This window comes from Hetaerina americana, unplaced genomic scaffold, assembly GCF_022747635.1.
Source record: "Hetaerina americana unplaced genomic scaffold, ioHetAmer1.1.p SCAF_8, whole genome shotgun sequence".
NCBI classification, from domain to species: domain Eukaryota; kingdom Metazoa; phylum Arthropoda; class Insecta; order Odonata; family Calopterygidae; genus Hetaerina; species Hetaerina americana.
In genome coordinates this window covers 64,751,450-64,768,985 of record NW_027287427.1, presented here as the reverse complement: position 1 = coordinate 64,768,985, position 17,536 = coordinate 64,751,450, and the positions used below count along the sequence as shown (strand labels likewise).

At 41.8% G+C, this 17,536-nt stretch overlaps 1 protein-coding gene across 1 annotated transcript in view; it reads right to left on the bottom strand.

Annotated features, from left to right (window-relative positions):
* Nucleotides 1-5,859: 5,859 nt before the first annotated feature.
* The window catches only part of LOC139698127 (uncharacterized), a 297,192-nt gene continuing 285,515 nt past the window's right edge, over nucleotides 5,860-17,536 (bottom strand). The window contains exon 4 of the mRNA XM_071597051.1: nucleotides 5,860-6,039. Within this exon, the coding sequence (XP_071453152.1) occupies nucleotides 5,860-6,039 (180 nt within the window). The remainder of the gene's footprint in view (nucleotides 6,040-17,536) is intronic.

Here is a 17,536-nt window from a genome sequence, read left to right as displayed (position 1 = left end):
CCCGTTCCACTCAGTCCCTTGGTATCTGTTTTTCCTCCCCCCCCTCCTTCCTCTTCACCAATACGTTTAAAGTACCCCTCCCCTTTCCATCTTCCACCTATTTCGATTGGTCCCCCCAACTCCCACAGTCTCTATATAAATATGACGTTTGTCTCCGGTTGTTTACTTTCAACCTTGTGTTGGAGGTGTTTTCCCTTCGGTTCGCTGAAGAGGGCCACTTTGTGGCCGAAACACGCGTGTTCGACGCATTTCCTAGTTGCTCTTTACCTGTGTCCAGATTCTCCCAGAAGTTGGGCCCTTTTGAGTGTGTGTGCGTTTCTTGAGTGCTTGTGTGTGTGATTGGTCTGTGCCAGTCACAGAGTGTGTGCTTGAGAATATCCTGGAATCTTTAACGGGGTCTACTCTACAGCATCGTGAAGGATTCCATCTCCATCTGAAATTCTTTAACAGGGTCTCACAGCCTCGTGAAGGATTTCAGTCAGGATAGTGTGCGTGTGGCTGTGTGTTGGTCCCTGACGCGGATTAATTTCCCGTAAACCACCACAGAGGGTATTCTGGTCGAGAGGTTGTGGTTGGTCCCTGACGTGATTCCCGTTAAACCAACACAACAATTGGTCTGACGAGAGATTGGCAACTAATTCTTACGGCCATTGGAGTTTTCTTCCCAGTTTCTTCTGTAGAACAGATAACAAATCAATAATACCGACTCGGTCCGCCTCAAATGATCCACTTGTTGAACACACTCAATACTAGTCTGTAGAACGTAAGCACATGATTACATAACGTAGAACAATTGGCAAACAAAGGAAAAAAACGACGTATTTATGCAGAGAACAGAAGCATGGAAAAATGTAGAGAATAAACATTATTTTTGCAATTTTCACGTCTAAATTATCGAGTAATAAGAAATAGCCAGAAGAATATTTAGACTTACGGCTTCGTACCACCGTTTAGAGTTTAATAAATCGAGATAATGCATTTACAGGTAGATTGCGCGAGAGGGTATATATAACTTTAAATTAGCTCGCAAATGTGGACCCAGAAATGAAGATGTTGAACTGAATGCAGCCCGTATAATCATTGCAACATCGCAACTCTACTTATTTTTTTAGAGAATCTGGTCATGAATATTAAGGCATACCGCAAGTACGCAATAAATATGCTCGAATATACCGAAACCTAAACCTTGAATCCCTCAAAATTTCCGCAAGGCATTTACATAAAAATACTGGCAGTGGTACCAGTTCTGCATTAATTAGACAAGAGGACAGTTTTTTCAATGAATTTGCCTCAATAAAACTCAAATCCTTCCCTAAATCAACCATAAAAAGCAAATTTCTTCAAATTATTTTGTCGACTTTTGGAACTTATCTTGTTTTTACCTTGATTATGGCGAATTACAACACTATAATATTTATCTGAGTATAATGATTCTATGCAGACTTCGGAATGAAAGCAGAATGGTCAAAGAAGAATAAATGAAGTGTTAAAATAAAAAAAAACTAACACATTGGGTCAACCGGACACTAGTAAACAGAATAGAGCTAACATCTACCATCCATGAATACACCCAACAATACATATCGCCCGCAGAATGGTCAAACGTTAAATACGAGGATAAAAGAAGCGATCATTTTTTTTGCGGAGACAATGTCTTTGGAGCTGCGAATTGGACCCCTCCCCCCCGATTCAGTAAACCATGACAGTGAAAGGAATATAAATAGAGAGAGAGAAAAAGATTAAGTGGGCATAGTGTTTTGAATGGGGTGAGGGTAGAGTGAGAGGTAGCGGGAAGGTTGGGTCTGTCAGAAGGACTTAGAGAAAAACAGAAAACCGACGATAACGTTTCTCAACTCCTTCGTTACCCATTCGCCTCCAGCCGAGGGCAGGGTCGTCTCTTATCAGCCGACCCATCTACCCCACGAAGGTTAAGTCGGATAACGAAAAGAATGTCTCCGGTTAACCTCCATTTACTCCTCAGGAATTTTGCAATGACGCAAAAACCTCCTGACCCTAGCTTACCGCAAATAGGGTTGGATCGAGGGAATTAAATCAGCGGGATTTTTTTATTCCAGCCGAAGGGATGCTTACCATTAATTTATGTCGCATTCTGTCCGAGTGAAAGCATTGGGTATTGTAACGGTGTAGGTTACTGACATATTTTACCCGAGTTTCAGGGTGAGAATTACCATGATAAAACAATGCTCGAAAAAACTTGAAGATGGTTTTCAAGCCACCAAAATGCTATTGATAGAATTGAGCTCTTACGGCTCCTAGTATTGAATAAATGAAAAACTCCAATAGCCGTAAAGAGTTAACCTTTCAAAACAAAATACAAATGAGATTATTTGGCTAACGTCACAAGTCAAAGGATGGGGTAAATTGTAAAAAAGGAAAGAGATAAAAAGGTGAATACGTGTTAGTAAACTAATCTCATTTGTATTTTGTTTTGAAAGGTAAACTGTTTAAGACTATTGGAGTTTTTAATTTTTTCAACACCAAAATGATGTTTTTAAAGAATATTATTCGTCAAGTATCGAGAGAGTAATAAGGAGAAATAAAACTAATTGGTGCAATAGCACGAGTCTAATATCGTACAGAGAAACAATTTGAGCGTATTCTTCTTCAAATTTGAAAATCCGTAGTTGCGAATTTCAAGGGACCAAGGTATTGCCGTCGATAGGGCAAATCCCTAGCCTACTTACCAGCCTTAAAGAACCCGCTGGTGACAAAAGAAAAGCAACTGAAGCCCAGATACACGGAATACAAACGACCTTCTCAGATCCCATAAAAAAAACCTTCGAGTTGGTTATTTAGAAATGGACTGCCCACTTCTCAAGGGCTATCTATATTTCAAACCATTATCATACATGATTTCGTGAAAATTTTGAATGGCAATGGAATGTTAAAGAGTGCAATAGATGGGAGAATATTACGCAAACCATGTAGGGGGAGGAAATAGATAGGCATACTGGAGGGAATGAAGGGGCGAAAATGTACGAGGAACTGAATAGCAGTTTATTGTAGTGTGAAGTATTAGGTTGTGACTTGTTGGGCAAGGCTAAAAATTGTAGCGGTGTTCGGTCTGTGTCCATGTAACACCTACTTCAAATGGTATTATACCAAATAAATAACTCGCTACAATAACAAAATCAATGCAAAATTGTTCATTATTAAAACAATCTCTGAACAAGGATCAATACTTATATTGCAATCATTAGGCTTTCTTTTTACCTCATGACTCTAATCTGTAACTCTATTTCCATCAAAATGGAGAGCAAAGCATATTGAAGGAACTGCGCGATGACCCTAAAGCAAAACACGCCGGTTTTTATTAAGTCACTCAGTTAAAACTAACTTGTCAGTTTTTATGGAAAACTATTTATCTAAAAATTATACATAGTGCATATTTAGGGTATTCTGCCAAGTCAAGAAAGAATAGATCGTGTGTATAAATTCCAAAGAAACTGCGGGAGATGCCGCATCAGTAACTTTTAACGGAGTTATCCGCTAATGTGCATTTCAATGCAACAATTTCAGAGTGTAAAAATCATTCGACTTGACTGGGATTCGAACCCAGATCCATCAATATCCGGTCGAGTGCTTTGACCGGATATTGAGGGATCTGGGTTCGAATCCTAGTCAAGGCGAATGATTTTTACACTCTGAAATTGTTGCATTGAGATCATGTGTAGTTGCATCAAATCCATACGTACAACCCACAAAGCGAAAAATACCAGAAAATCTGTTGGAAAAACACGACCACAATGACAAAGCATTTATTATGGGAACTTGGGTAAAAGAGTAAATCCTTTTTGTGAAAACTATTAGGGTAATATTTTTCGGAATGCTCATCGCAGGTCGGGGATGAGTTTTCGCTCTTCCTTTCAAAATGTCGATTATTTTCGTAACAGGCTAACCTCCAAAGCGACTCTGTCGCTCCACTTTTGGAAATGTTCCCGGGCCTCCTATCTCCATAATCTCTTTCTCTTTGAACTCACCCCCTCCACCCAGTCCTCACCCTTGTCACATCCCATCACACGATTGCCCTAGCTTCGCCGCTCTTTTCAGGCTACAAATTTTTTCATTACATTCCATAAAAGAGGATTTTCTTGATGTCACTGGGATTATAGGCATACATTAGTTTTGAAACGAACCGGAGAATTAAAATAAAAAAACCCTTTTAAACCAAAATATTTTTGAAGTTTTAGACACTGCGACACACTCAATTCGCGTATTTTTCCCATAGTTTCTCAATTGACCTGAGCAAATACGTTCATTAATTCATAATTATGAACTCTCTATTAACGAACCGATAATATAAGAGGCCTTCCCATATCAATTATTACCGAAGATTCAAACATTGTATGTGTGCGTCAGAATTACTTCAGTTACTTTAAGTTTCTTTGCGTAGTGCATCTTAGCAAGCGAAAACAAAATCCTTTTAATATATCATTGGCAGATAAAATTCAGAATTGTCACAGAAACAAGGAATTATAAAATATCCGCTCCATAAATATTCCTCCGTCATATCCACTACATGTGAAAAAATGGCCGGAAATTCATTACAAGCGACGACGCAAACGACGTAAAAATCCTGTAAAAATAAAAAAAATTGGCAAACGGTATATTTTACAACGTTACAACAGTAAGGGTAGTTGAAGAAAATATGCCGTTAGCTATAAACCTTTAAACTTAAATGCAGTGCAATTCTAAACTACAGCATAACACTGTGCAAATAACAAAGATAGCGTTCAGTATAACAACGATAAAAAATCTAACTACAATAGACATTTATGTGGCAGTTAAAGAATGTACATAATGATGCTTGTTTTGTACTGAAGTATTTCAGCAAAAAGTAATTTTTAGCACAAACGATTTTCGCGTTAACGAAACTTAAAAAGTTGAATCAGCAAAGAATTATATCCTTTCAGGCTTTATATGACAAAGAATTATAGCCCTTCAATAAAAAACCAGTAGGTAATAATTTCCATTTGAGATGCATTACATCTAGTCTTACGAAAATAACCAGTTGATGGGACGTATAGTATACGCTCACGAGTCTGGAAGACTTTCGGGAACCGCTGTGCTCTAATTAATATGACGACACAGAGCTCGCCTCGTACCTTTGCGACTTCATAAGCAACCAGGTGAGATGATGTTGCGAAAGAAGAGCATTTCTACACACGCCTCTTATTTTCTTCGCGTTGAAGAATACACACGATAATTTTGCGTGCACCACTGAGGAGCAATTACCACTCATTAAGAAAGACTCGCGAACATTCTAACATCTCTCTTTTGTGCCCTCAAAGTGACCGTGGCAAAGACGAAGGATAATGACAAGAGCTTAGCACTCTCCATCTTTCGTAATAGTCCTTGCACCCAAATAGATAACTAGATGCATTTGGCAATTGGGCACATAAATGCAAAATGGTAGCGAAAGAAAGACTGTGTAATTATTTACATATATCTCTCATTAAACACAACATTTCAATTTTTTGCACATTCGCATGCTAAATTATTAGACATCAACACTAAGAGACTTAAGAACAGCTTAACGTACATCAATGGGAAAGAATATGTATGGGATGTACAAAATATTATACGGACATGGGTAAAATCAATCTTTTTCGACAATTAAATAATAGACGTATTACGAACATTAATTTGCGAATTTCATCGGGAAAACGACGCAGCAAGCACACTTTTTCGAGGTGAAATAAGTATACAGTGCGATATCAATGTGCAACGAGTAAATAAAATAACTTATGACGATAAATAACAGAGACAATGATGATGGAGAAAGTCATGCAGGCATGCCACGACACAGACAACTTCGCTAACTAGAAACATATTTATTCAGACAAATTGTCTTTCAACGCCTACCATAGACTCAGGCAACCCGTTGGACGCGGGAGACATACGGGTAGCATAACCGCGAGGATAGTCGTTACAAGCATTTTTCCCGACACGACACGACGAGTCTTTCACTTGGCGATGGGGGAGTGGCTCGGCTGCTGGAGATTTTCGGATGACATCCTGACAACAAGGAACCCCCCGCAACCGTTAGGAAATCACATAATAGAACCATATTGAGAAGTGCTAAGGATGGAATATAATTTAAACGATCAGGAAGAACAACAATTGAAAATACACGATTGACATCAGGATACTGGAACATTTTTGTAACACAGCACTTTAATGGCTACAGGTAAATATGACACCATAGAGTACTACATGACCTACTGACTATTTAAGGATAATAATACCAATAATACTTAATTATTCAATTAGTTACTAAATACTCCAACAATGAATATAAATAAAACATACTGTATGTGATCAATGGCAGGGTATCATTTTGAATTTTAGACAGGGAAAAAATTATTATCTACAAAAGCATTGAGCCAACTTCATATATTAAGGGTTCATACAGGTATGATTACCATGACATCTCTATTAAGTTAGTTTCCACGCAATATATTATTCTATTACAAAGTTACCTGCGCATAAAACGTTGAATTTTTACATGCAATTATAAATTACAATTAAGGAATTAATTTCACATTATGAACTGAATAGAAACTGAAAAATAATTAGGTAAACTATCGCAAATAATGGCATAATAGATTAATCAGTCTAATTTTACAGTAATACTAAAAATAGGATGAAAATACACACGGGTTATCACATAAGACAAAAAACTCCATGGAGCGGAGTGAATGCAGTAACTGGCATCAAAGAATTCCAAAATATTAGAGGAAGACAATAAGCTGAAAAAGAATACAATAATTTGCCATGGCTAAATAGAACTTGGAACCTAAATTATTTTCATAGCGCCACACCGAGACGGGCGCACAATTCCAACGACGAATGGGGCATCCGAGTGAAATAATGTTGCATGCAAAACCACTCCAGTTAAGAAGTATTATCGAGGAGATTAATACACTTACTGCATGAATAAAAAAACCGAGCTTGGGATAAAACGGACAACCACAATATTGGACATACACAAAGCACCTACTCGAGAGATCGTCACATGGTTCCGGCCTTTAAAATCAGACCGCAGCCTACAACACAAGACGCAAGCACAGGGTGACTCGGGGAAGAAGAGACGACGGGACGCAGAGGAAGAGCACCGTGAAATCACATAAAACTCCCATTGCCATGCGACTACTGACCTCGTAGCAAGAGTATCCGTTGAGGAGTCCTTTGGCGTAGTAAGGAGGCGGCGGCGAGAGCATCCCCACGAAGGCCCTAAGGGGCGTGGGGCGGTGAGGGGGGGGCGGCGAGGCGTAGGCTGTCGGCGGGGGAGGCGTGGGCGCCGAGTAGGGGGGGGCCGGTGAGGGCGACGAGTAGGGCGGGGCGGGCGTGGCGAGGTGATGGTGCGGCCCGCCGTACTGGTGAGGGCGACGGGGTGCGGGCGGTGGGCGACCCGTCACCGCTCCCGACGACAGTCTCTCGAGGCTCCGCGCCTTGTGGAGCCGCTCCCCCGCCGGCCAGCATGGGCCCGGCGCGGGAGCGGGCGGGGGCAGTGGGGCGTGCGCCGAGGCGGGCCGAGGCCTCCCTGGGGACGGGGTTCTCCTTCGCAGCAGGGAGGGGGCGTCGGAAACGGCGGCGGACTGGCGGAGGGAGCGGCGTCGAGTCTGCGGCGGGGACGGCCTCATAGTCAGGAGGTAAACCATCTCCTCCTCCTCTTCCTCATCCTCGTCGTCCGACTCTCCACTGTCCTCCTCCCCCGCTGGCGACTTTTCCCTGTAATGCTTCCTGCTCCGGGCGTCCTCGTAGGGCGAGCGCCGCTTGTGCGGCTCCATCCCCGGCTGATGAAGACGGAATATGGGCGGAGGGAGGGGGGGCGGCGGCGGGAGGCGGACCGCCGTCGAACGTCCCGTCACTAGATCCTATTCAAATACTCCCCTAAGCCTGGGAGACAAGCAAGAGCAATGTTGACAAAAAGGGGGGGGAGTTATTATTGGAAAGAATTCGATCGTAATGGGTGGGTTTTTGGGGGCGGGGGTACGCGGAATGGCGAATGAGATTGGGAGTCGGGTCATGGGGGAGGTGGGGGTTGTAGACACGATCGTCGAAGCGACCCGCGACGCCTTTGGATCTCGCACGCGATTCAATAGTTCACCGCATTTAAAGGCTTGGTAAATCAAATCTCGAGCGTTTGGAAATTGACAGAGGGCAAAGGGAGTCGGAGCGATCAAACGCATGGTACGCCTAATGACACCAGATAATGCCGCAGAAACAATTTCTATTTCTTTTTGTGGAGATAATAACATCTACGTCTAAGCCATCACACATTTTATCACCCGAATCAAGGAGATAATTGGAGGTAAAAATGTGTTAGAGGTTCCACATATAGAAAGAAAATCCAAAAGTTTCGCAGTAGGAACAATGGCAATAAATCACGGCCAATGTCGATTGCTTGACGTCATCTAATGAAGAACATACGCTTCGAGACAGTATGGCAAGTAAATTAAAAATATCCTTTTAGATATCAATGCTTTACTCGGACAACTGCTAACGAGATATCACCTCGCCTCAGTCGTTCATAAATGCGTTACGGCAGGTTCAATGAATTATTAAGATAATTATGGGAAAGGTAGTCAGGAAATATCACATGCTTCAATTTCCTCAATCCATAAAAACCTATAAGAATATCAAAAAACTTACATATTAAGCCTTACCAAATCTCATCTCCCGTCATCAAACTCATCTCTGTACTCATTAAGTATGTATAATGAACATTTTAATTAACTTCGTAATTCCTTGTTAGATTACGGATGATATAAAGTGTGGATTACCAGAATATAAGGCTGCTCAATAAAGAGAAGTCACGAGCTTAAGGGGTCCGAAAATCAATTCGGGATGGGACGAAATCAAATAATTCGCTTAATGAAATTCCTTCTATAAAATGCTGCCAAGGTGCCGCGTGAAAAAGAAGAAAGTAATAAAGCTTATATTCACGGCCAAAATACAGTGCTGCAGAGAGTAATGTGTGCTGCCGCGGACTAAAATTCCCCATTTCAGCTCCGGGAAAGAGCACCCGAAGCGAACCTTTACACCGGCTCACAAAAATTCACCAGCACAAAAAATTAACTCTAGTAAAAAGAATCACATTAAAAATTCTCCAAGACGACGCACCTCACCAGAACAATAAACCGCCCACCAAAAAAATTACGGACACAACTCTTTTCCATTACGACTCCACCCCGCCGCGGAGAACTGACGTCTCCGACTAACTTTCAATGCGATGGAATTCGCTGCCGCGAAAAATTGAACCCAACTGCCCACCTTAATACTCCCACTGACCCCCTTCCCCGACAATCCCTTCCCTTTCTTTCCTCCGGGGATTTATTTTTGCACAGCCTCCCTCCCAACCCACGCACCCGTTCTGCTCTACGCGAACTCCTCCCCCTCTACTTCCCTCCCGCCCACCCGGATCGGCCACGACGCCCACATCCCCCCGTTTTGAGGATCCAAGCGTCCAACCGAACTCCCCCCACCCTGAACGTCTACCCCACCCTGGCAACGCGCCCCGGCAACTCCCCCAATCCGACCCCGGGCTTTTGTTTTACCCACCCTTCCGCCCCGGTCTCCACGACTCCCACCGCCCGTCTTCTCCCGTGGGACAACGGGGAAAGGCGACGGCGAGAGAAGAGAGAAAGAGAGATGCGATGCGATGAAGGGCGGAGGTCCAAGGTGGGCCGTGGTTTCGGTCAAAAGGGTTTTGATTAAATCGCTGCGACGGATCCATTTAGGCTCGGTGGCGAAATCAATCACGACCTGAGAGGGGGTGAGGAAGAGAGTGGATGAATGAGGGGAGGGGTTGGATGGCTGACCGGCCGCGGACCGGGGGCGGTTTCTGGGCTAGTCCCCGAGTGCGTGCGTGCATTGTGAGACCGCCACCTCCGTGAACGGGAGAGTGGAGGGGCGTCCTGGGTGGAGTCGACGATTTGGTCAACACGCACGCACGCTGGAAGAGTACGAGCAAGGAAGAGAAGAAGGTGGTGGAGGTTAATGGAGGAGAACAAAAAGGAAGAGCTTGCGAGCATGGCTCGGGGAAGAACGAGTGGAAGCGGTTCAGAATTGTAATTTGAAGGAAGGGACGAAGGCGATGGCATGCGCTATGCTTTTGATTAAACTAACCACGCTGATGACAATATAGATAGCATAATGAATGTTCATCAGGGGATTGGGTCAGGTAAACACCCTTACTTGACATTTATAAATGTAACCTGAGGGACACGTGCGAGTATTAGATTTCTTATGATTGTTTCAGTGCGCCTGACTGATTACTACATACATATACGGAGCCATTCGTGAATGCCCCTCTTTTTCAAATAGCGATCATTTCACCCGGATTTTTAATAATTTAGTTAATTGATTTTTAAGTTCTCTTACGGCTATTATTAATTTACACTATAAACATGCAATTTTCTGAAGTCACCAACAATCACAAGGACCGCAAACCCTTCAGGAGAATTTAAGTCCTTCAAATTATTTATTAAGTTTATTATCCCTCGGTTTCAACTCGCTTTAGTCCTTCAATGTCTATAATGTATGATGTATACTAGGTATAAGAACTTGTAGTTTAGAAAGAGGTTGGACCGCATATTTATCGTTTTTTATGTAGAGGTAAATGGAAAAAATCAACAGAGTTAGAAAGATTAATGTATGGCAAATTAACTATTGAAAAGAATGAGACAATATTACAAGATGTACGGTATGAAAAAGGCATTGGCTAGAGAAGTCATAAAGAAAAGGTATAAGGTACAGACCAGACAAGAAAGTGAAAGAATCATCGGTAAGGGAAAAAAAACAGCTAAACATATGGGATGACAATTGCAGAAAATTGAAAAAACAAAAGATTTAGGGATGGAACACGTCGAAGGTACAAAGATATGCCAGGAACAATAATCGCCAACCGATAAATGAATCCGTGGACCCACTACTACTGCGGTGAAGATCGGCTTGGCATTAGGAAGTACGGGATTATGGGATAGAACATCAGTAGCGTGTACATTATCAGTGATTAAATTATGGTTCATTTATTTGTATATCCCGCGAAGCTTCTGATAGAGCAAAGTACAGGAACTGAATGATAGCATTTCCGAATACAGAAGATGTCTGGGGAACCTATGTGCTTTTTAATTTGGGAGCCATAGGAAGATTTTGGGCATTATATTTTATTGGTCGGGGAGCTGATTACGTCGGTAACTCCGGCAATGATAAAGATTTAGTTATTCAGTCAGCCAACGGGTCGTAGGCTTAGTCGGGTGTCAGGAGGTTTAATGAATGAAGAATGAGATGAAAAAAACGGGCTAAATGAAAGTGATGGGATCCTCAAGAATTAGCAAGGTAAATTAAACCGTCAAATTCGGATGGCGTAAATTAGAGCGGGCGGAAGAGTCTACAAATTTAGGTAATCTTTAGCGAAAAATGGAGAGATCGGTTTTTGCCCTAGGAGAAATATTTTGTTAGATTTATAAGTATTTTGATTATATAATGGAACTTAGTGCTCTTTGGAGGCCTAGTCTCTGCCGCAAGAGAACGAGCATAGAGGAGGCTTTGGAGATGTGGGTGTGGCGGAGAATGGAGGAGATAAGTTAGACACAGAGAAAGGCATACGCCGAAGTTTTTAATATGGAGGGCGAAGAGAGGAAGTTACTGGAAGAAATCAGAGGAAGACAAGAAAAAGTGGATGGAGAAAATATTGAAAGGCAGTGCTATGCTGAAGACTATGATATGAGGGAGAATATTGAATTAACCGGGTAGAGGAAGGAAGGAAGAGAATGGACTTTTTAGGCATCATGAAGGTAGGAATGAAGAAATTATGAAAAAAATAGTAACTTCTCACGGTAAATAGAAATAAATAGCAGCTGGGGAGCGTACAAAATCTATCTTCAAATTAGTTAGAATACAGTGACGGACTGATAAAAGTATTCACAAAGAGGGTGGAATTGATAACAGGCAATGCAAACATAAAAAATAAGCAGAGAAAGTGAATTTTGAGATAGCGTTGTATGGTTTCGCAATTCAGTCTTTAAGGAGTTAATAATACAGAAGATGAACATGCATTGGAGGCAAATGAGATAGGTAAGGGGAAAAAAGAATAAAAATACGAAAGATAGACATTCCGATAAAAACATATTAAACTGCCAAAAGAGGTAATGAACTTAATATGGAAGAAAAATATGTGAGCAGAAGTAACGCTGAGAATTGGTGGGATGTAAAAGGATAAGACTAAAGAGAGAATGTGGAGTAAGCGAAGATAACGGAGGAAAGGAAGGCATTTCGAGCAGTATGCAGGGGACAGCAAGAATGAAACACTGAAGGACGATATCAAATCCGGGATATAAATTGCAGATTTTAAGGTGCTTAAGAAACCCTCAACGAGGCGCAATAATTTGAAACACCAAATATTTACCGTAAATGGAAAGGCTGGTAATGAAAATGTCAACAAAAATACACGAAAAATAATTGACTGAATACATGAGGATCAGCTTTCAGCGTTCAAACGGGATATGACGGGAAGGAGACACGGAGCTTTCCGCGACAGGGAGAAGGAATACGTACGGAAACTATTTTAACAAAATTTTGACAAAGCCCACTCGTGTAACTTGAACAGTCACTGGCGTAATAGGTATATAACAAAGAAAATTAAACGTTAAACTCCAAATGCTGATGTGATACCGAAGAAACTAAATTAAGACAATAAAGTTGGATAAATATCCAGTTCACCACCCTAAAATTGGAGACAACGGGGCCGCATTGATGGTGAATTCAAATTACAGTACGTGGACAAATAACACGGCTCTTCGCCAAGGAGTACTTAAAAAAAACGTTCGGAGAATGATGGGTCGAGAAGAACTGCTGTGTGATGAAGCGGTGAAGCATAATATGAAAAGGGGGCGAAGGAGACGCAGGAGACAAAGGGAATGTGAACGGTAGGGGGTCTCAGGGGATGGGAGGGAGGAGGAGGAGGCTCTGATTGATATTTCATTGTTTTGTGGCGAGATTGGGACAAAGGATTCTCGTTTCCCGTCTCTGTCTACCCTCTTAAAGGGGAAAAAATCAATAGCGCGCGCAAATAAAATCCCAACCCATTGGTTTAACAAGCAGAATTTTCACAGCATCTTCGTATCAAATGAGTTCTCGGATCCGTTATCGGAAGCCGTAAGACAATTGATTACCAATGTACACAAATTGCAGAATATTGCAAGTTACGTGCAGTAAGACGCATCCAAAATTTAACTCTGTAAACAACGATGAATCCCAATCACCCGTGGAACCTATTGTCTATGTGAGAACAAATGGGACCAGTCGGTCATTCGGACTACCGAATGACCGACTGGTCCCATCATCCTGGTAAAATAGAGAATTATATAAAGATTGCAAGAGAAACCTTGGCGTTTATTTCAAAGCGCAAAGCAATGTGCACTGGGAGCGCTCGGAAAGTAATTTCGCGAATAATATTAGATCAAACACCGAACTAGTCGCGGATTGATTCTCAAAAGAAGCGAAAAGAAAGCAGAAGATAAGACTTACATAGGTAAGACCCATTGAATACCGAAACACATACTCGATTACAGGCATTCACGATATATCATGGAAGGCACCAATATACGAGGGTCATCCGGAAAGTAGTACCCGTTCGTGAAATAAAGACACAAAAGTAAATATTAACAAACATAAAAAATTTTATTTGAAAGAGGATACTTTAAACTACTTCTCAACATAATCTCCAAGCAAATTAAGGCATTTGTCATAACGTGTGACAAGTTTCTGTATTCCTGCTGCATAGTCCTTCGCCGCCAGCTCATTGAGATACGCGAGGGACCCATCTTGCACAAATTTTTGCATAATGCAGATGGTGTTTAACAATTTCATGAACAATTGTTCGAGAAACATTGGGAAAATGCTCACAGATGTCATCAATTGTGACGCGCCGATCGTTCCTCACGAATTCGTCAACTGAGCTCACCAGTTGGTCTGTAATGACAGACGGTCTCTCCGAACGCTCATCGTCGTGTGTGTTCCCCCTCCCCATGTTGAAGTTGCGACACCACCGCCGAACAGACGACTCGTCCATTACATTGTCTCCATACACCTCCTTTAATTGGCGATGAATATCACATGGGCGAACGTTTCTTGCATTGAGGAATTTAATCACTGCCCTCACTTCACAACTGGCGGCGTTCTCAATTTTTTTAAACATTGTAAACAATCACAGAAACAACACAGGCAATGCTAGCGTCACGCAACTTGGCTCAGAGAAGGCAGACAAGCCACTGAAGCTATCTGACCTCGTCCAGCGGCTACTCGCGTCGTCAGCACTTCATGCGGCACGAACGGGTACTACTTTCCGGATGACCCTCGTACTATATATCAACGTTAAGAATGAGCATAACATCTCCAGTGTGAACGAGACATATCAATAACGATGAAGAACATAGAAAACATCCGGTCTTGTGAAGGAAACGAGCGGAGAAGACTAAACAAAAGATCCCCGAGAGAAATTATTCGGCCCGCGGTCATGTGCCCACGAAGGGGAAGAGAAAAGCAAAGGTTGGCAAACGAAGGAATGCGAGAGACGAAGAGGAGCGGATATTCCGGGAGAAAGGAGTAGAACAAAGAAAGCGGACGGGTGGAGAAGAGAGTGGTGAACCAGAAAGGATTGAGGGGTGCGGGAGAGAGTAGTAGGGAGTCGAGACACGGAGGGAGAGAAAGAGAGAGGGAGTAGCTTATCTTGTTGCCAGGGAATTGGATTATGATGCTAGGGATTTCAAAGTCCGATGCCCTTTCCTTCTGTCAGTAGACCATGGAGTGTGTTGGGTTTGGAGGGGGGTGTGACGTGCAACCAGAGCTCACGCAATCGGGTATTTTGTGTAGAACATCGAACATGATATGCGTGTTTCTTAAGCTCTAGGATACGTCACAAGCTAATACGGCCTTTTCCAAGTAAGTTACATTTATCACGACAAGCTACACTCATTATTATTGCTCACCTACGGCTATAACCTTTGGTCAATGGCAGAGATAGAAATGAAAATATCTTTCGAGCTCATCAGAATGAGACGTAATGGAGAATGTCTGGTAGTCGAGTTCATTTGCGGAAGTTGATAACGGGTTTTGTATAACAAACGATGAATAATAAACGGGAAGAAAGCATTTAAGGCATGGAATTTGACCAACAACAATAAAGAAAATGTGTCTCCAAATTATCTTAACGCTGCCTCTGTCACGTAAATACATTTTTCGGACTTACGCACTACTGGCACGCTTGTAACAAAGAGTTAAAAAGCAATGAGAAAATTTAAATTTAAGAGAAATGCCATGGGAGACATCAAAGGTGCTGGAGATAAGTTGGCATAAAGCATCCGTTTTCGTAGAAAAAAGTAATTTATTCTCATTTCAGTTTATCTCTTCGGGGACTGTACAGTGAAGAGCCATTTCAAAGAAAAAGACAAAAACATTGCTCGTAGAATAAAAAAAATATAGATGGCTCACATTCAGGGAAAAATATGTACCGGCGGCATTGGAGGTAAAAGAAAATGATACTCTTGCCACTGAATGACTCCACGAAGTGCATTGGTCAAAAGAGAATAAAAATCCTTTCCAATGAGTGATTTTTCAATCTATGGCAGAGAGACAGAGAGAGATTTCAAAGAAATCGACGAGGCAATGGAGATTTTGCTAACGATGGCAAAATTTCAAGGGAAAAAAAGTATAGATAAGAATACAAGCACACCCACACAAAATGAGTCTTTATTTTAACTTCTTCCTTTCTATGAAAAATTATATTTGTCAACCAATAATCTCAGCATGAATGGTATTTCATAGAAGATAACCATAATATTTATCCCAGCGGATATATTAGTCAACATTTATTCACCAAATCTCTGAATATCCGCAGATAACTCTGCGTGAAAGCCCGTAATGTGGAACAGAGAATACTACTCCGAGTGAAATGATTTAGAAAGCCATCAAGCAACAGGAAAAGCAACGTAGCATAGGGAAATAGAAGATATTTCACGTTGAAATGATAACTCTACGAGGCATTAGCGGCGTACCAAGACTTCTAAGTGCATCGCATTAGCTTAACGATGCCCAAACACTGCTTAATTTGCTTAAAATGGGATAAAAAAAGGGACTAGCAATAAGAGCATAACGCTAAGCTAGTCTTTTAATGGACCGAAACGAATGGGAGTCAAAACAAAGTTCCTTATTTGGGCGACGTGCAAATTACGCGCGATCATTCCCGAAATCCCAGCAAATCCATTTGCCACGGAGGCTGTTTTGCAACAGCACCATATCGAACTTGAAATAAAGAGCAGACGAATCGGCAAATACCAAACTCACCGCCGGCGAAAATATCTCATGGGTAAACCACACGCGGAGGGATGAGAAATCAAACTGTCTACGACGGTGACCGATATCCCACAGCGGGGCTGACGGGAGCTCATGCAGTACCTACAGTCCACAATCAACCACCATGGCGACGGCAGCAAAAATTGTTTCCCGGCCCGTGATTACCAGAAAAACCAAGAGGCCGTCGATTAAATGCCGTGCGCTGACGAATGCCATCCAGCGTTGGCCGACCCATGGTCCTGGGACTCACTTGAGTGTCCAGGGATAGCCAACCTGATAAAAATTCCCAAGTCTTGAGAGAGATGGCCATGTGAGAGTAGAGTTTCCCCTCATTAATCAGAATCACCACGATACAAACTGATTTCGTCGATATTAAGAATATTTATACCATAAAATATATTCAATCTAATTCAGCTTTTAAAACTTAATCTGATCCCGTACTTACTTAAATTAAACCTGTTTCCCGGACTTTGAGGGGCACTTACTAAAATTTTACGCAACCAAAATTTACTTTAACAGTTACCTTATCATGCTACTTTCAAACGAAAAGTGGTCCCAAAGTTTTTTTACGTAAACGCAAAGTGTGATTTTACCTCTTGAAAATTTAGGAGAGAGTTTCACTACGGAGAGCCAAAAAGAGGTTCACTCGACATAGACAATGAATCATAGAGAAAATACGTAAATGCGTCCCATGTATCTTTCTCTTTCAATTTTTCGCATACATTTTTCGATAAGGAGGGATGTCATTTCAATGAGCATCTCCTTTTCAATGAGCAATATTCCTTTGGATGTTTTCCTTCACTGTCGTAAAATGTTTCTCCGCTTTCAAAATCGCAAAAGTCGACCCTAAGCAGAGGCATCAAGCTAAAAGAAATGGGAAAAGAATGAAACGCGGAACCTATAAATTATCTTAACATACGATTTTATTTAAATTTAATCGCATAGTTTCCCTAGAAACAAGCACCGTATTTATTTTTCCAACAGAAGACTGTGTAACCAATGGCGTGACCGCATTAACCGGAATCAGCACACTCGCCATTTTCCTCTACCAATCGTGTGATCAAAAGGCTGCTACTGGAATTGATTTTGAACAGAACACTTCCTGCACGGCTGCAATTACGGGAATAGAACCTTAAGCAGTGTCCCATTGACTGAA